The sequence below is a fragment of the Talpa occidentalis genome, unplaced genomic scaffold (assembly GCF_014898055.3).
Source record: "Talpa occidentalis isolate TD23 unplaced genomic scaffold, MPIMG_talOcc4v2.1 talOcc4.17, whole genome shotgun sequence".
NCBI classification, from domain to species: Eukaryota; Metazoa; Chordata; class Mammalia; order Eulipotyphla; family Talpidae; genus Talpa; species Talpa occidentalis.
In genome coordinates, this window is record NW_023601754.1 from 57,236,129 (window position 1) to 57,255,288 (window position 19,160).

General features: G+C 49.2%; 1 protein-coding gene across 3 annotated transcripts; it reads left to right on the plus strand.

Moving 5' to 3' along the window:
* Window positions 1–164: 164 nt before the first annotated feature.
* Window positions 165–18,703, plus strand: STX5 (syntaxin 5). Of its 3 annotated transcripts, XM_037517766.2 has the most exons (11): window positions 165–303; window positions 976–1,219; window positions 1,856–1,926; window positions 2,097–2,152; window positions 2,253–2,323; window positions 7,066–7,182; window positions 7,261–7,317; window positions 7,493–7,574; window positions 8,030–8,136; window positions 8,277–8,398; window positions 17,967–18,703. In XM_037517766.2, exons 2-11 carry the CDS (start codon window positions 995–997, stop codon window positions 18,124–18,126), a joined length of 1,068 nt encoding a protein of 355 aa, XP_037373663.1. In that variant the 5' UTR covers window positions 165–303; window positions 976–994; the 3' UTR covers window positions 18,127–18,703. The 3 variants fall into 3 exon arrangements, with proteins under 3 accessions (XP_037373663.1, XP_037373664.1, XP_054553554.1); XM_037517767.2 differs by lacking the exon at window positions 976–1,219 and having other exon boundaries at window positions 167–303; XM_054697579.1 differs by lacking the exon at window positions 165–303 and having other exon boundaries at window positions 550–1,219.
* The last annotated feature ends 457 nt before the right edge of the window (window positions 18,704–19,160 follow it).

The following is a 19,160-nucleotide window of genomic DNA, read 5'->3' on the forward strand; positions in this document are numbered from 1 at the left end:
TTTAAGGCTCCTGCCCCGAGGCCGGCCAGACCCGGGCTTCGGCTCTGGTTCCTCGGGGCGGGGTCTCTGGGGCGGCCTAGCCAATAGGAGGGCGGCGCCGGTCTTGCGTTTGAGCGAGGGGCGTGCCCCTCGGGTGGCCGGGCTCGAAAAGGCGTGGCGCTGCCCCGTCACTGGGGGTGGGGCTACGCGTGGGTGACGTGGCTGCTTCTAATCTCTGGTCGGGTTTCGGCGGCTTGGGCGCCCGGGGAGGAGGCGGTGACCACCTGGGAGATTGTGGCGGCGGCGGCAGGTGGTAGAGAGGAGGTAGGATTCGTTCTGAAGGGGCGTGGTCACCGTGGGCGCTCCGGGCGGCGACTCCGTGGGAGAGGCGATGGACGGGGGGAAGGGAACCCGGGACGGGCGGGCTAGTCCTGCCGGCCCGGTTCGGGCTGAGCGAATACCTCGCCGTCCAATCAAAAAAGTTCGTGTGGAAAAAGACGTCGGCATTAGCTAATCAGCGCTTGTGGTCTTCTGGAGGGCGGGACTTGGGCGGGGGTGGGACTTCCTGTTTCAAATAAACACCTAGACTTCCCCCTCCGCCCACCGACGTGTGCTCACCTCGGGGGTCGTCGCCGTTTTTCTCTGAGGAGCCGAAGGAGCCGGTGGGGACGAGCTGGTCCAGTTAGTGCCTGGGGCGGTTGCACAGGCCGGCCAGGATTGTCAAGGCCGCGGAACCTGGCTCCGGCCTTGCCCGGCCCGCGCTCCGGCCGCCAGAGCCAAGTTGGAGGAAGAGTGAAGAAGGGGACGGACGGGGCCCAGGGACTGCGGGGCCCTTCCCGCCGCGGGCCGGTCCCAGGATTTGCGGGTGGCTTTGGGCGCTAAAGTCCGTGTCCAGTGCAGTTGGGGCCCGAGGATTTGCTGGGGGGGGTGTGTGTGCGTGTGGAATTTGTGGGGACGGAGGCTGCCTGGGGAATGACACTCTCCCCTCCACAACAGTCCGAGGTTATGCGTCTCAATGATCCCGCGGAAACGCTACGGGTCTAAGAACACGGATCAGGGTGTCTACCTGGGTCTCTCAAAGACTCAGGTCCTGTCCCCTGCAACTGCTGGCAGTACCAGCAGCGACATCGCCCCTCAGCCCCCCCCAGTGGCCCTGGTCCCTCCCCCTCCCGACACCATGTCCTGCCGGGACCGGACCCAGGAGTTCCTGTCTGCCTGCAAGTCCCTGCAGAGCCGCCAGGTAAGGACCCGGAGCCAGCCTTGCTCGGTTTTGGGGAAGGCCGTGCTCAAGCTCTGTTGTTGGATTAATTCTTGGGGGTACCGAGGGGAGAGCCCCACTGATTTGGAGGGGGCAGGGAGAATTGGGAGCTTTGCTAGCAAGGTTCAATCTAGATTTGTATGAGGAATGTCCAAGGGTGGCTTGGCTATTCTGGAAGGAATACCTCAGGGTAACGGTGACTGCACCGTGTTGGGTCTGGTATAAGGAACAGGTTCCAGAAAGAGCCTAAAGCTAAGACATGCTCTTTAAATTCTCCTGGCATATTTCTAGCACAGATTTCTTCTGTGACCGTGAGGAAATTAATCTAGGTGGGCCCAGTTTTTAGCATCCTTAAATGTTCTAAGTAAGATTTTTATCAAAACCACTTTGGAGTGCTTTTTTAAAAATTAGATTCCTGGTCCCCTCCCCTCTTTGCTGCCCACTTCCCATCATTCCTTTCTGGTAGTTATATTTTTAAACGTTTTAACTGCTCAGCTTTCGTTAGCAACTGTCTGGCGGAGGACGCCGCAGTCCTAGTGTTTAGTGGACATCTGAGTGACGGTGAAGCTGAAATCTGGAGAAGGAACTGAAGTTTCACTTCTTGATGTTGCTTTTCAGAATGGAATTCAGACAAACAAGCCGGCTCTGCGTGCTGTCAGGCAGCGCAGTGAATTCACTCTCATGGCCAAGTGAGTTGAGAAGAGTTGGGGGGTGGGGCGGAGCTGGTCTGGTGTCTGAGAAGTGGGCTTTCCCGTGGTGGCCTGAGCTATGAGGACGAGGGTCCATAGCGCCAGAGCTGGTGTGGGAACAGGCCATCTCCTGCCCTTTCCCTTACTGTTCTTCTTATGCTCATTTACAGGCGCATTGGGAAAGACCTCAGCAACACATTTGCCAAGCTGGAGAAGCTGACAATCTGTGAGTGTCCTTGGGGCACTTCCAGAGAGGTCTGAGGAACCATATTGCCTACGTCTTGACTTTGACCTCACCTGTCCTGGCTTCTTCTTTGTCTCTACAGTGGCAAAACGCAAGTCCCTCTTTGATGATAAAGCAGTGGAAATCGAGGAGTTAACTTATATCATCAAACAGGTGAGCTGCTATCTATGGGAAGAGCCTGGCAGTCTAGTAAGGTCACTTCTATTACTTTGTTGCCATGGAGGCCCACAGCATGTGTGTAGAGCCAGTACCAAATGTCATCGAGTCAGGAGGCAAGTGGTACAGAAATTATATCTTACCAAAAGATGCCTGAGATTATCAGGGGACATGGGGAAAGATACTATAGAGGGGGTAAAATCTGAGCTGTTTTCAAGGCTTGTCTAGAAACAGTGGAAGAACATTCCAGACAGAGAAAGTGGTGTGCTCAGAGGCATGGCCTGTAAAAGGGAAAGTTAAAGTTTTGCTTAAATGTTCAAGAGGTTCACCCTGGTGTGTTGTTTGATGTGTTTTTTTTTAAGATTTATTTCGTTTATGCATACAAGAGATACGGGGAGGTGAAAGGATCCACCAGTGACAGAGTAGGGAGCAGAACAGGCGGATCTACTGAAATACACTGCTGAGGGGAAGCAGTGGGCGAGACAGGAAAGGTCTGCTGTGCCATGTGGGTTCACTCCCTGTCGGGGGATCGAACTCATGCTGCAGTGGCTAGAGATAGCTCGATAGCGCTGTGTCTTTAACCCCTGCGCCACCAGGGAGGCCCCCTGTTTGATTCTTCAGGGCCCCAGAATCTCATCTCCCTTAAGGTAACAGCTCTATTTTTTTTTAAACTTTATTTATTTATTTATTTTTAAGATTTATTTATTTATGCATACAAGAACTGGGTACAGGCCAGAGGTATGGGGGCGGTGAGAGGATTCACCAGCCAGGGCTGGGATCAGAACAGGCCAATTGACTGAAATACACTGCTGAGGGGAGCAGTGGGCGAGACAGGAGAGTTCTGCTTTGACATGTGGGTTGCTCCCTGGCCGGCCAGGAATCGAACTCGTGCTGCAGAGGCTGCCAATTGCTTCATAGTTTGCATCTTAACCCCTTGCGCCTCCAGGGAGGCTCTCTACTTTTTTTTTTAATAGTACTTGATAATCTTTTACTTATTTTTTTTTTTTATAGAGGCATGTTTTATTTATTTTATTTGTTTGTTTGTTTTGTTTATGCATGCACTGGGTACAGTCAGAAGCGCGGGAGGGTGAGAGAATTCACCAGAGCCAGAGCGGGGAGCAGAGCAGGCAGAAGGACTGAAGTACACCACTGAGGGGAGCAGCGGGCGGCAGGAGAGGTCTGCGCGCCATGTGGGACCCTCCTCAGGTGGCCGGGGAGCAGCTGGGGATCGAACCGGCACCGAAGAGGCCGCGGGCAGCTTCGCAACCCAGCGCTCAACCGCTGCGCCACCGGGGAGGCCCGCACTTGATAATCTTATCATTCACTATAATTAGTTTACTTCTTGCAGTTTTTGTTGTTTCTGTTTGCTTTCACTTGTCTTTTTCCCCTCATAAGAAAAAGGAACACAATGAAACAATGCAAGCCATAAGAACAGCAGTTTTTCTCTCTGCTTATTCACAGATGTGTCCCCAGTGCCCATAACAGTGTTTGACACACAGTGGACTCTCAATGTTTATTATTTGAATAATTGATTGGCAGGAGATGAAGTTGGGAAGGTAGATGGGTTGTGAAGATTAGAATCCATTTGGCCTAGGAGTGTGGAATCATTGAATGCTGTGGGTGACAAAGATGATTAAAATCTGGATTCTAGTTCTGTGTAGAAAACAGTTATGCCACAGCACTACTACAATGCTGTGATTCTTCTCTTTCACAGCACAATGTCGTCAGAATAAAATGTGATTTGAACAACTATGGGAGAAAAAAATCTGGAGCATGGATGGTCAGAGAGGCTGGGGGAGGAGACTGCTGTATGACTGTCCTGTACAGAAATGATTATGGCAGAGGCCGAAGGGCAGAGCCAGTCAAGAGGTGCTGTGCTGGGTCGAAAAGAGGGGGTTCAGTTAACTGTTGGGGTGTTACTTATTGTACAGGCATTAAGAACCTTTGGATTCAGACAGACTGGAATTCAAAGTTCAGGTCTAGCACTTCACTTTGACTTGTCTACTCTGAGCTTTCGTTCTCATAAATGAGAAGGGAATAATAGTATCTATCTCATAGGATTATTGTGCAGATTCCTTTATTTATTTTTAATCACATTATTTTTTTTTAATAGAGGCATGTTTTATTCATTTATTTATTTATTTGTTTGTTTGTTTGTTTTAGTTTATACAAGCACTGGGTACAGTCAGAAGCGCGGGAGGGTGAGAGAATTCGCCAGAGCCATAGCGGGGAGCAGAGCAGGCAGAAGGACCGAAGTACACTGCTGAGGGGAGCAGCGGGCGGCAGGAGAGGTCTGCGCGCCATGTGGCACCCTCCTCCGATGGCTGGGGAGCAGCCGGGGATTGAACCGGCGCCGCAGAGGCCGCGGGCCTCTTCACAATCCAGCGCTCAATCACTGCGCCACCGGGGAGGCCCTTTAATCACATTATTGAGTGACCTTCACTTGGTTCTGGGGATTCAGCAGTAATGAGATAAATGTGGTCCCTGCCTTTAGGAACCTTCTTTCTGGTTAGGTGGACACTATATAGGTAAACAGAAAAGGCATCAGATAATAGTTAATCCTGCCAAGGAAATAAGCAAGGTGGGTGAGTTTTACTCAGAGTAGGAGCCTAGATTGGGTGATCTAGGATGACCTGACTGGTGAAGAGAAGCCAGTCATCCAAAGATCTGGCTGAAGCACATTTCCGAAAGTGGGACTGTGATCTAGAAAGTGGGCGTAGTGAAGGGAAAGGCCCTGAAGTGTGGGCAGCCTTGATGCATTTAATGAGCTCCAAAGAAACTGGTGTGCCTGCAGCATAGGGGAGACCTATGAAGGGGAGACCAGTAAGGGATGGGGTCAGAGAGATGGCCAGTGCCTGACCAGATAGAGCACGTGCAAGCCAGGTAGGGAATTTCAGTGTGTTCTAAACTTGGTGGGGAGTTCTTGGGAGAGTGTAAGCAGGGGGGTGATGTGTCCTGGTGTTGGTTGAATAAGAATAAGCTATAAGAGGAAGTTTACTTAGGCTCTTAGAGATTTCTTAGACAAATAGGACAATGGTTGGGACTAGAGAAGGGCTGAGTGGACAGATTCTGACTTTGTCTTGCAATCAGCCAGGTTCTTAATGGGCTCCTGGTCAGTTCTGTATGGATTAAAGGAAAAGGAGAAGAATTCTTAAGTGTTTGGTCTGAGCAGCTGGTGGATGGTGGTGCCATTTACCAAAATGGAAAAGTAGAAACGAGGAAACTAGCTTTGGGGGGAAAATGGAAGAGTTGTTTTCTGTGTTAAGTTTAAGGGCACGAGAGTGAAAGCTGCTTATTAGTGTGACACAGCAAACAAACCTGAGTCTGCTGTTAATGCTTGCCCAAGACCCAGTGCCGAGTGAGTGTGCGGTTGGGTTGTGGCTCATAGCTGGGGTAAGAAGGTGTGGGTTTGTGACTTAGAAGCTTTTGATTTCGGTGCTGATGTGAGAGAGGATACCACTTTCTTTTTTTTTTTTTCTTTTTTTTAAAGATTTATTTATTTATTTATTTTTTTTTTTTTAAAGATTTATTTTTATTTATTTATACATGCACTGGGTACAGTCAGAAGCGCGGGAGGGTGAGAGAATTCACCAGAGCCAGAGTGGGGAGCAGAGCAGGCAGAAGGACCGAAGTACACTGCTGAGGGGAGCAGTGGGCGGCAGGAGAGGTCTGCGCGCCATGTGGGACCCTCCTCCGGTGGCCGGGGAGCAGCCGGGGATCGAACCGACGCTGTAGAGGCTGCGGGCAGCTTCGCAACCCAGCGCTCAACCGCTGCGCCACCGGGGAGGCCCAAAGATTTATTTATTTTTACACAAGAACCGGGGTACAGGCCAGATGCGCGGGAGGGTGAGAGGATTCACTGGAGACAAAGTGGGGAACAGACTGAAGAAGTACACTGCTGAGGGGAGCAGTGGGCGACACAGGAGAGGTCTGCTTTGCCATGTGGGATTCTCGCTGGCTAGCCGGGATTGAACCCACGCTGCAGAAGCTGCGGACAGCTTCACAGTGTGATGCTCAACTGCCTGCGCCGCCAGGGAGGGCCGGGGATACCGCTTTCTAAACTAGAACCCTCAGGGGGAGACTTACAGGGGAAAAAACCTGGAATGCAATTTTGGACCCGTGCCTCTTCCTCCTGGTCCCTTCCTGTGGCTGCCGTGAGCAAGCTCTCTCTGCCTCCTCCATGGCTCACTTGACCCTTGGCAGCCAGCTCTGCTAGGCAGATGATGCATTAGTCGGGAGGGTCAAGCCTGGCTTTGCTATAAACTCATTATGCATGACCCTGAACAACTGTTAGCTTTCGTTCTTGCAATAACTTTTCTAAAAGGAATTCTATATATATGGAGATAATCTTATGATCTTGGGAAACTATGATCATCTCATGATCAGCTCTTGATTCTTCCCTTCTCCCGAGTGCCGCACACATGCTTTGTTGTCAGCACTCCCTGGCCCCAAGAGGCCGACCTTTTAAGATATGTGACCATGAGTATGACCTTGCAGGGTAGACTGGGACAGTAAGGTGGAGGGGTGAGTGGGTCATCTATAAATGGATGAGACCATTCTGCAGAGACTGAGCTAGTCCAAACTCCAGGATTCAGGCAGTTCCAGCAGGCCCTTGGGTTTGACTGTCAAGGCACCTCACTCCTGCTAGTAACTTTCACCTTGACTGAGATGTGCATGTGGAAAAGGTGCTGGGTGAGGACTCCTCGGCCGACACTCACTTCTGTTGACTCTTTCACCAGGACATCAATAGCCTCAACAAACAGATCGCCCAACTGCAGGATTTCGTGAGAGCCAAGGGCAGCCAGAGCGGCCGACACCTGCAAACCCACTCCAACACCATCGTGGTCTCACTGCAGGTGGGCGCTGGGAGGTAGGGGAGGCAGAGGGAAGACGATACTGTCGTCTTTGTCTGACGCTCTCTCCTTTTCTTCTAGTCAAAACTGGCCTCCATGTCCAATGATTTCAAATCAGTTTTAGAAGTGAGGACAGAGGTGAGAAGAGTCTATTTGGGAGGGATAGGAATCTGGGGGTGAGGACCCGAAGAGGGAAAAGGGCAAGGGACAAGTGGAAGGACAAGGGAGAAGGGGATGGGCGGACAGGAGGGATTTCTGAACATGCGCCCCTTCCAGAAGCCTCAGGACCTCTACATGTCTTCCCCAAACACAGAACCTGAAGCAGCAGAGGAACCGGCGGGAGCAGTTCTCTCGGGCGCCCGTGGCAGCCCTGCCCCTTGCTCCCAACCACCTGGGTAAGTCACGGGCAATACCGGGAGCCCTGAAGGGTACAGCTTAGCTTTTCTGGTGGTGACAGCGCCCCCTAAAGGTGGGGTCCCAGAGGGGCAAGGAAATTGTTAGACTTTATCTTTCCGAGGTCAAAGCTGGTTGTTAGGATTCATGAGCTGCACCTAGTCACCCACATTCTCACTGTTGGGTGTGAATCCGTCAGGTTCAGAAGAATGATGGTTTCTAATACTTTTGGTGCACTCACTGACTTGATTCCCACTCATTTAATTTTCACCACCACTTTGAGGAAGCAACTATTACTGTCCCCATTTTACAGATGAGGAAACTGAGACTCAGAGAGGTTAAATGACTTGTCCGGGGTCACAAGGCTAGTAAGTGCCAGAACTGGGATTCAAATCAGAGCATGTGGGTTTGGAACCTACTTTTAATCATTGAGCTATGCCATGTCTTCTTCCCCCAGGAGGTGGTACTGTGGTTTTAGGGGCAGAGTCTCGTGCTTCTGGGGACGTGACCATCGACATGATGGACTCTCGGACCAGCCAGCAGCTGCAGCTCATTGATGAGCAGGTACCTAGGCCCGGAACTAGGGAGGAGTTGCTCTGCTGTGGTCCGCGGGCAGGTGCTTGCAGTGTGCCATGGGCAGGCTGGGAGGGTCCCAAGAGGCAGGCCCTACCCTGAAAAAGCTCACGGTGCTCTCTGCTCTGAAGGATTCCTACATCCAGAGCCGCGCAGACACCATGCAGAACATTGAGTCCACAATTGTCGAGCTGGGCTCCATCTTTCAGCAGTTGGCACACATGGTTAAGGAACAGGAAGAGACCATTCAGAGGTAAGACTCTTTCTTATTCCCACTCCAAACAGAGGCGCTTTCTCTTCCCTGTGGGTTGACATCTTAAAGGTCCCCAGGGATGGCTTGATGCCCTTTGGAAGAAAGAGTGAATCCTGCCTACCCACAGGGCCCAGTTCACCTGTCTCCATCCATTTAGCAAGGGTTTATTGAGCACTGGTTCTGTTTCGGGCCCTGTTCCAGGTTCTAGAACAATGAAGTCTATTTCGTGATGCCTGCTTTGTGGTGTGTATATAAATTCGATAGGGTGGGTGAAGGCAGCCATTAAAAATAATAGACAAGGGCCTCCCTGGTGGCGCAAGGGGTTAAGACACAACCTATGAAGCTATCAGCAGCTACTACAGCATGAGTTCGATCGCCAGCTGGGAAGCAACCCACATGTTGCAGCAGACCTCTTCTGACTCACCCGCTGCTCCCCTCAGCAGTGTATTTCAGTCAATCTGCCTGTTCTGTTCCCCACTCTGTCACTGGTGAATCCTTTCACCCTCACACCTCTAGCCTGTACCCCAGTTCTTGTATGCATAATTAAATAAATCTTTAAAAATAAAAATTGACAAAGATCCAGGTAATAATAAAGGCTCTAGGGAGAATTAAGGTAGGGTGATGTGTTAAGAAAAGTACCTGAGTATATATATCAGATTGGATGGCAGGGAAACTGCTCTGAAGAAATGAAATTGAAGTAGACACCTGAATAACAAGAGGCAGAGAAGAAAGAGCATTCTAGGCAATGTGAACTCAGGCCCAAGGATGGGGCAAGCTTGCTGAGTTCAGGAACCAAGGCCAGTGTGGCTAAAAGTACTAGACAAGGACAGCGGCACCACATGAGGCTGGAGGGAGGTGGCCAGAGGCCTACAGTGGAAAGACTTCTGCTCCTCAGGAGCCACCTGTTACTGGAAGGAGGCGTTTTATCTATTTGTCTTTGGCACTTAGCACTCAGTCAGTTAGGGAGGTGCTGCTGTGGGCAAGAGACAAAGATCCCTGTCCTTGTAGGAAGTCCATCCTAGGAGAGAAGGTAGAGACTTAAAATATACATCATAAGTAAATTGTGTGGTTTGTAGTTTGGCTTGGTGACAAGTGCCGTCAGTGAGAGAAGAGTAGGGTAAACTTGTTGAGAGGGAGAGCCACTGTAGCTGGTGACTCATGGAGAGGAGTGTAATACAGATGGGGTCCAAAGGGAAACCAGGGCGCATGTCATGCGGGGCTTTTTTTTGTTGTTGTTTGGGGTTTTTTTGGGGTTTTTTTTTTTTTTTTTTTAAGATTTATTTATTTATTTATACAAGCACTGGGTACAGTCAGAAGTGCGGGAGGGCGAGAGAATTCACAAGAGCCAGAGCAGGGAGCAGAGCAGGAAACCCCGGGGAGGCCCATGCAGGGCTTTTTAAAGTTACTTGAGGGCCTCCCCGGTGGCGCAGTGGTTGAGCGCTGGGTTGCGAAGCTGCCTGTGGCCTCTGCAGCGCCTGTTCGATCCCTGGCTGCTCCCGGGCCACCGGAGGAGGGTCCCGCATGGCGCACAGACCTCTCCTGCCGCCCGCTGCTCCCCTCAGCAGTGTACTTCTGTCCTTCTGCCTGCTCTGCTCCCCGCTCTGGCTCTGGTGAATTCTCTCACCCTCCCAGGCTTCTGACTGTACCCAGTGCATGTATAAACAAAACAAACAAACAAATAAATAAAACATGCCTCTATAAAAAAAAAAAAAATAAAAAAAATAAAGTCACTTGAAGCTTTGTCTGTTACTCTTAGTGACAAGAGGAGAAACTTGCTGGGTTTTCATGGATGGTGACACTCCTTTCTATTTCCAAAGGATCATTGCTGACTTCAGGCCTCTCATAGCAGCATAGATACTGCACAGACCTTAGCAGTAATCTAGATGGGAAGTGAGGGTAGCAGTGGTGGTGGTGGGTAGTGGTTGGATTCTGGATGTATTTTCAAGGTCTGACCAACAAGATCATTTACTTAGAGACTTGAGGGTGTGAGAGAAAGAGAGGGGTTTATAGTAACTATAGGTTTTTGGTGGGGAATTCATGTCCTTCTCTTGAAACAGGTTATTTGGGCCTTAGTAGGTCAGGGAGAAAATAAATTAGATATTGGGCATGCCCTATTAGAGGTAGACAGTTGTCCAGACAGCTACTTGGAAATAAATGCAAAAGATATGACATTCAGGAGACAGGTCTGGGCTAGAGATAAAAGTCTGTGCAGAACTGGACTTTGATACCGGGTATAGCAGTGTGTGTAAAGAGGAGGAGGATCAAACGCTTAGTCTGGGGGCCATTTCTAAACTGAGGCTCAGTGCTGGGAGGAGACTGAAAAGATGCTCAGCCAGTGAGGTAGGGAGGAGAGAAATGAGGGAGGCCTTCCTAGACAGGAGGGGCCAGGCATCAGGGTGCCGCGGACCAGCGCAGCGTTAGACTCGCAGGACTGTCTCAGGATTGAGAAACTGTGAGGATGGTCAAGGATTCGGCGCATAAATGACAGACAGACACACTTCAAGAGTGAAGATCTGAATGTAATGTGCTCAAAATCATTATACATTTTTATACATTTTTTAACAATGGATGATTTCATACATGTTAATTTTTTCTCAGCGTGACATGATTACTAATACATAAGACATCATGCTATCTATCATTGTAGACGTGGTCAGTGTTGCATAGTAAAGTACAAAAAACAATCTGAAGGTAATGATTACAGGAATCTAAACCTACACAATTATTTATGATTACACAGAACAGCATTCTTTAAGCTAGTTTTTCTTGTTTTGTTTCCAAGGTTTCAGCTTAGCAGATTTTGTAACAAGATAATATTTAATCTATATTTTACTTCAGGTAATCACATATCAATTTTTATATATGTAAGAAATTTATTATTTATGGTATTGTCTCATGTGAGAAGTATTATGGTTAGCTAAGAGCTAATATTAACACAAATCATGTTTTTTGGCATATATTTCCGAGAAGGAGAATACATAGCTATGAGAAAGTAAGTGAGTTAATAGAATAATATAATTATAGAGTAGTTGCTAGGTTGCTTCTTATGCAGGAACAATGACCAACTGGTTAATAGTTAAACTGTTCTGTTGGTAAGTCCATCAGGTTTGTTTTTAGGTGACGCTCTGCAGCAGCCATGTTCTTAAACAAAGGAGGGGTTTTTACTGCGGGCTTTAGTGCCTGGATTGGGCTTGCAGGCATTTAGGCATTTGCCTGAATTGAACACCAAAGACACTCATGATGAAGCCCCTCGGGGACTGCGCCTGTCTTAGGTCGTCAGGAGTCACAGACATGCGGCTAGCCAGTGCCATTTCTAGTCTGCCCCCGATCTTACCCGTCATTGACTGTCCAGTCCAGCACACAGGGGAAGGGGGTCTTATTTACTCTGACTTAATATGTGTCTGAGTAAAAGCCTCCCTTTTCCCAGTAAGTTCACATGCGTTCCTCGGCAGAGGCAGCCGCATCAGGGAAAGAGGGATTTGCTGTGACAGGGGCTACTTTCATAAGGTTGGGTTTAGGTCTACCATTTTTATTAAGGTTTATTTTATTTATTTATGCACACAAGAGCTGGGGTGTAGGCCAGAGGTATGGGAGGGGAGAGAGGGTTCACCAGAGAGAGTGGGGAGCAGAACAGGCGGATCCACTGAGATACACTGCTGAGGGGAGCAGCGGGCTAGACAGGAGAGGTCTACTTTGCAACATGGGTCAGCTCCCTTGCCCGGGATTGAACTTGTGCTGCAATGGCTGCCCGCAGCTTCATAGTGCTGAGACTTAACTCCTGCGCCACCAGGGAGGCCCATAGGGCAGCCTTTTTTTTTTTTTTTTTTTTTAAAGATTTATTTATTTTGGGGCCTCCCCGGTGGTGCAGCGGTTGAGCTCTGGGTTGCGAAGCTGCCCGCAGCCTCTGCGGCACCTGTTCAATCCCCGGCTGCTCCCTGGCCACCGGAGGAGGGTCCCACATGCGCGCAGACCTCTTCTGCAGCCCGCTGCTCCCCTCAGCAGTGTACTTCGGTCCTTCTGCCTGCTCTGCTCCCCGCTCTGGCTCTGGTGAATTCTCTCACCCTCCCACACTTCTGACTGTACCCAGTGCTTGTATAAATAAATAAAAATAAATCTTTAAAAAAAAAAAGATTTATTTATTTTTATACAAGAACCGGGGTACAGACCAGATGCACGGTGAGGATTCACCGGAGACAGAGTGGGTAACAGAACAGGCAGACTGAAAAAAAACACTGCTGAGGGGGAGAGCAGCGGGTAAGACAGGAGAGGTCTATGGGCCTCCCCGGTGGCGCAGCGGTTGAGCGCTGGGTTGCGAAGCTGCCCGCAGCCTCTGCAGCGCCGGTTCGATCCCCGGCTGCTCCCCGACCACCGGAGGAGGGCCCCACATGGCGCGCAGACCTCTCCTGCCGCCCACTGCTCCCCTCAGCAGTGTACTTCGGTCCTTCTGCCTGCTCTGCTCCCCGCTCTGGCTCTGGTGAATTCTCTCACCCTCCCAGGCTTCTGACTGTACCCAGTGCATGTATAAACAAAACAAACAAACAAACAAACAAACAAATAAATAAATAACATGCCTCTATTAAAAAAAAAAAAAAAGTTAAAAAAAAAAAAAAGAAGAACAATTAAGGGAAAAAAAAAAAAAAGACAGGAGAGGTCTGTCTCACCATGTGGGATTCTCACCGGCCTGCCGGCTGGGATCAAACCCGCACTGCAGAGGCTGCGGACAGCTTCAACAGCTCTGCTCTCAACCGCCTGTGCCACCAGGGAGGCCCAAGGCCAGCCATTTTTGATGTTTGTCTGAATCAGTTTATGTCGGGCCTCCCCTAGCCTCTGCAGCACGGGTTCATTCCCCGGCCGCCGGTGAGGGTCCCACAAAAAAAAAAAAAAACGAATCAGGGTCCCACAAAAAAATCAAGGGTCCCACAAAAAAAAATATGTCTTATTGAGACATATTTTTCTGTAAATAAGAGCATTCCTTTAACTACATGAGATAAAATTCCTCTCAGCCAAGCTGGAGAAAACCTTCCTTATTTTGCTATATTTTCAGAGTAAATAGTCAGTGGAGCAGGTGCCGCCAGTAATGACCAATGAATTTTTGTATTTCTAATTCTTCCTCTCTTTTGGGCATCATTTGGGAGCCATTAAGTTTTTGGGGGCTTTTTGGGTTTTTTTTTTTGTTTGTTTGTTTTTTTGGTATTATAATCAGGCTGGTTGTTTTCAGTACTCAGATGTTCCCAGTTTGCCTGCTGGGAACCAAGAGATTTTTGCTTTTGTTTTTTAAAAGGGTTGGAGTAAAAATATGTTTTCATGCTAAGGGTAATGGTTCAGAGAGAAATAAAAATTGGTGATAAGGGCAAGGAGGGAGAATTCTTTTTTTAAAGATTTATTATTTATTTATTTATTTATTTATTTTATATGAGCACTGGGGTACAGTCAGAAGCGTGGGAGGGTGAGAGAATTCACCAGAACCAGAGAGGGGAGCAGTACAGGCAGAAGGACCGAAGTACACTGCTGAGGGGAGCAGCAGGCGGCAGAAGAGGTCTGCGGGCCATGTGGGACCCTCCTCCGGTGGCCGGGGAGCAGCCGGGGATTGAACCGGTGCTGCAGAGGCTTCAGGCAGCTTTGCAACCCAGCGCTCAACCGCTGCACCACCGGGGAGGCCCAAGGAGGGAGAATTCTTAAAATTAGGTTCTTAGAAGGCGAGAGGAGCAGGTAATAGGAAAGCAGATTATGTTATGCAGTTGCCAGGGTGACCAAGACAGCTGTATTTATAGTACCTTATAAATGGCTAATACTCAGTGGCTAATGTTGAATACACAAACATCCTTTTAAACAGTGGGTTCCAAACCTGGAGACTCATCAGAAGCCCCTGTGGAGCTTATAAGAAATGATTCCTAGAGGTCCACTCCACTAACACTTGTGAAATAAGAATCTTCCATATGTGAGGCCGGAACCTGTTTTTTTTATGTTGCCCAAGCCTCAGACTTCTGCCCGTGCTCAATGTGGTAATAACAAAGACCATCAGTGGAGAGAATGGGGGAGAGAAGGGGGGAGATCTGAGAAATCCACACGTCCACACCTTCCTGCCCACATGCTCTTCTGCTGTTAGGCTGCCTCCTGTTTTGTTTTTTGTAATTGACCCTTTCTTGATACCCAGTGTTTCCCCTCAGTTAGATTTGGACTGGCCACAGAGATGATCAGATAGCAGCCATGCAGTGAGACTATCCCTTCATTGGTAACACCAGGTTTGGTCACTTGTTAAGATGGTGACCATCAACTAAGTCATGTGTGGAAGGACGTTGAGTCCACATGAGTGTCCAGTTCCTCGCCCCAGCATGACTTTGCCTGACTCATCTGTGACACTTTGGCAAATAGTAATTTTCTAATTTTCTCACTCTTTTTATTAGCTGGCATTCTGCAAAGTAGGAGCTTTCTCTCTTTAAATATTACTGTAGAATAATGGATTTTTTTTTTTATTCAATGTACTATAATTTTTTAATGTTAGTATTTTTTGTTACAACCAGATTTCCCAAATCTGGCCATATAGAGCTGTTTCAAGGAAACTTCTGTATCTTCTGAACAACACCCAGATACTCTCTGTTGGTATGAAGTTTTGGAGAAACCGAATCACAAAAAACTAAAACCTCCAACTTCCTAGTCACCGTCAAATCATCAAATAATCTGTCCAGTTCTTGGGTTCACTGTCTTCAGTTTAGTCTCCTTTTTCCTTTGCTGCTGTTGCAGCCATGATTGTTCTCTCAGCTCATATTCACCCCTCAGTCCTCTGATTCTCCACAACTCTCTCATCACTTACATCATTTATCCTTTCTCTTCACCCAGATTCCAGATTCTTATGCTTGTTTCTTTTCCTCCATAGTTTTTCTTTCTCTTTCTAAGATATCCTTCGGTCCCCCCTACTCCCACAAACCTTTTACCCTAGCCTTCTCCTTCCCCAACCATTATTCTCTGCCCCATGTGTTTAGTACTCCCCAATTGCTCTGAATAGCTTATCAATTACTAATTTAAAAAAAAAAAAATTCCATGCGTTCCCTCCTATTAGCTTTCATTCATGGACTCCCATTTAATTAAAATCTCTTATAAAAACTGAAAGCTAGGAAACCTGATATTTCAGTCAGACTCCCCAGCATAAACAGGAAATCATGTCCAGTCCAGACTCCTGCACTTGAGTGAGAGATCAGCCTGCAGCCCTCATTACCACCTTCTCAGCTGGCAGCCACTGGCCCCGCCTTTCCTCTTATTTTCCAACTGAATGGCCCACACTCTGCAGCCACCTTGGGTTTTCTGTGCTCTCAGCCGGAAAAGGTCTCTGCTCACAATAACTTCCTTTACAAAGACTAGGGTTTGTTTTTGACTTTTAGACGAGATCGGGCGCGTTCAGGGTGGTATGGCCGTAGACATTTTTGACTTTTAGAATTCCAGGTACAGGTTGGCCAGGAAAGAATTTACTTTCCTCAGCATTCTCTCGAGAGATTACCCTTCTCCTGAATTCTTCTCTAGATCCTGGAGAGACTCATTTTCCTAATACAGGACTTACCTCCTCATACTCTGTCCACATCATTAAGCTTTCTTCCTGTCTCACTCAGAAACAGGACCTCCTGACTATAATTGTCTGTGAACTTTTTCTCCTTTATTACTAACGCAATACATATTTATTACACAAAAGCCAGTGAGTACTGATGAGCGAAATATTATAATAGAAGCATTTTGAGGGCTTTTAGTATGGATTGGGTGCTTTATATTTGTTAGCTCATTGAAGACTGACAAAAACAATGGAAGTCAGATTTATGTTATACCCATTTTTACTTTCCTTGCAGTTGAAGAAAATGAAATTTGAGATCAAATGATTGACTTAGGGTCATAAGCTGAAAAGCTGATTTTCAAGCCAGAGCCAAGATTTGTTTGTGTTACCCGTCCAGAACTCTCCTGTACGCAACCAAGTTACATAAAAATGGAATTATATATGTGTAAACACTATTTTTTTTTATAGAGGCATTTTTTTTTATTTATTTGTTTGTTTGTTTGTTTGTTTTGTTTATGCATGCACTGGGTACAGTCAGAAGCGCGGGAGGGTGAGAGAATTCACCAGAGCCAGAGCGAGGAGTAGAGCAGGCAGAAGGACCAAAGGACACTGCTGAGGGGAGCAGCGGGCGGCAGGAGAGGTCTGCGCGCCATGTGGGACCCTCCTCCGGTGGCAGGGGAGCAGCCGGGGAGCAGCCAGGGATCGAACAGGCGCCGCAGAGGCCGCGGGCAGCTTCGCAACCCAGGGCTCAACCGCTGCGCCACCCGGGAGGCCCTAAACACTATTTTTTTAAGATTGATTTATTTATACAAGAACTGGGGTACAGGCCAGATTCGCGGGAGGGTGAGAGGATTCACCAGAGACAGAGTGGGGAACAGGACAGGCAGACTAACGAAATACACTGCTGAGGGGAACAGCGGGCGTGACAGGAGAGGTGTGCTGCGCCATGTGGGACCCTTGCTGGCTGGCCAGGATCGAACCCATGCTGCAGAGGCTGCGGACAGCTTCACAGCGCTGCACTCAACCGCCTGCGCCACCAGGGGAGGCCCGTGTGTAAACACTTTTTTAAAAGATTTACTTTTATTTATGCATACAAGAACTGGAGTGTAGGCCAAAGGTGCAGGGGGTGTGAGAGGATTCACCATAGACAGAGTGGGGAGCAGAACAGGTGGATCTACTGAAATACACTGCTGAGGGGCGCAGCGGGTAACACAGGAGAGGTCTGTTGTGCCATGTGGGTCAGCTCCCTGACTGGGGATCGAACTCATGCCTCAGTGGCTGGCAATAGCTTGATAGCACTGAGACTTTAACCCCTGCACCACCAGGGAGGCCCCTACATGTAAACACTTTTTTTTTTTTTAAGATTTATTTATTTTTATACAAGAATTGGGGTACAGGCCAGAGATGTGGGGGGGGGGTGAGAGGATTCATCAGAGACAGAGCAGGGAACAGAACAGGCAGACAGACCGAAGTACACTGCTGAGGGGAGCAGTGGGCGAGACAGGAGAGTTCTGTCCCGCCATGTGGGTTTCTCCCTGGCAGGCCAGGAATCAAACTTGTACTGCAGTGGCTGTGGATTGCTTCATAGGTTGCGTCTGAACCCCTGCACCACCAGGGAGGCCCACTTTTTTTTTTTTTTTAAGATTTATTTTATTTATTTATACAAGCACTGGGCACAGTCAGAAGCGCGGGAGGGCGAGAGAATCCACCAGAGCCAGAGCAGGGAGCAGAGCAGGCAGAAGGACCAAAGGACAGTGCTGAGAGGAGCAGCGGGCGGCTGGAGAGGTCTGCGCGCCATGTGGGACCCTCCGCCGGTGGCCGGGGAGCAACCAGGGATTGAACTGGCGCTGCAGAGGCTGTGGGCAGCTTCGCAACCCAGCACTCAACCGCTGTGCCACCAGGGAGGCCCTGTAAACACTTTTTATTGCCACAGAGTGACCGTATTTCCAAGTCAGTAAGTACATTTCAGCAGCTTTTTTTTTTTTTTTAAACTCCACTGTGTTCCCTTTTTCTCTCCTTCCCCCCCTCCAGGATCGATGAGAATGTGCTGGGGGCCCAGCTGGATGTCGATGCTGCGCATTCAGAGATCCTCAAGTACTTCCAGTCGGTCACTTCCAACCGGTGGCTCATGATCAAAATCTTCCTCATCCTCATTGTCTTCTTCATCATCTTTGTGGTCTTCCTTGCCTGAACCCTCTCTACTCTGAGGCACTCCATGGGGGTTTGCAACCCTCCTGGGAGGGCAGGTAGCCAGTGCTGCCACTGAGCCTGTGCAGGGTGCTTGGAGAATGGCCCTGTGTCCCTGGAACTGCTGAGAATGGCCACTGCCCTTGATTCCTCCATCCTTTGCCTCTGGTCACCCACCCCATTCTCCCCTCACCACCCTCAGGCCCATGAAACCACGGTTCTGGATTCGGACTCTGCTGTGAAGTGGCTGGAAGAGAGCAGAGGCCAGCTGGGGGTCAGTGGAAGAGGTTGTCTCCACTAGGAGATTTTTATATACCCTCCCCAGCCTCTCCCAAATGAAACTTTGGCAGCAAGGGGAGATGATGCCCTTCCCCACCTTCCTGACAGTGAGGAGGGGAAGTGGAACTGCCCCAGGGACCAACTTTCCCATCTGGGTTAGGATTTGACCTCTTCCTCTCTTCACCATGTGAGGCAGCCCCTCAGCTGCCTGCACAACCTTGACATTGGCTGCTGGTGACTCTCAACCTGCCAAATGCACTGCAGCCCATTTTCTCCCAATTACAGCAAGACTGTTAGCCTCACTTGCCATGTTGTCATTTCTGGGTGGGAGCGTCGAAAGGCCTAGGCATCAAATGGAGTGAGCCCACAGCCGGGTACCAGAAGGGAAAGGGTTGGCCTGATGGCTCTGAGGGGCCAAGCCTTGGGCTTCACACACCGCCGCCTCCAGGCAAGGGATGGCCAAGGGCAACAGCACCTTCCGCAGGGGAGCAGGGTCCCAAGGCCGGGCCCTGACTGGTGGTACCATCCAGGAGCATCTCCAGGCATGTTGCATCTGTTTCATCTCCATCCTCCAACCATTTGGTCCCAGTTTTTCCTGGAGCTGGATGAGGCAGGAGCTCACTCTGCTGCCAGGAGTGGAAGGTGGAATGAAAAATTTGTTCCTGGCTCCCAAGAGAGACTCCGTCTCTTCCAGCCACCTCGCCAAATCCAAGCCAGTCAGAAGAGAATGGAGAGGCCTGCCTGGATGCTCTCCCTCCA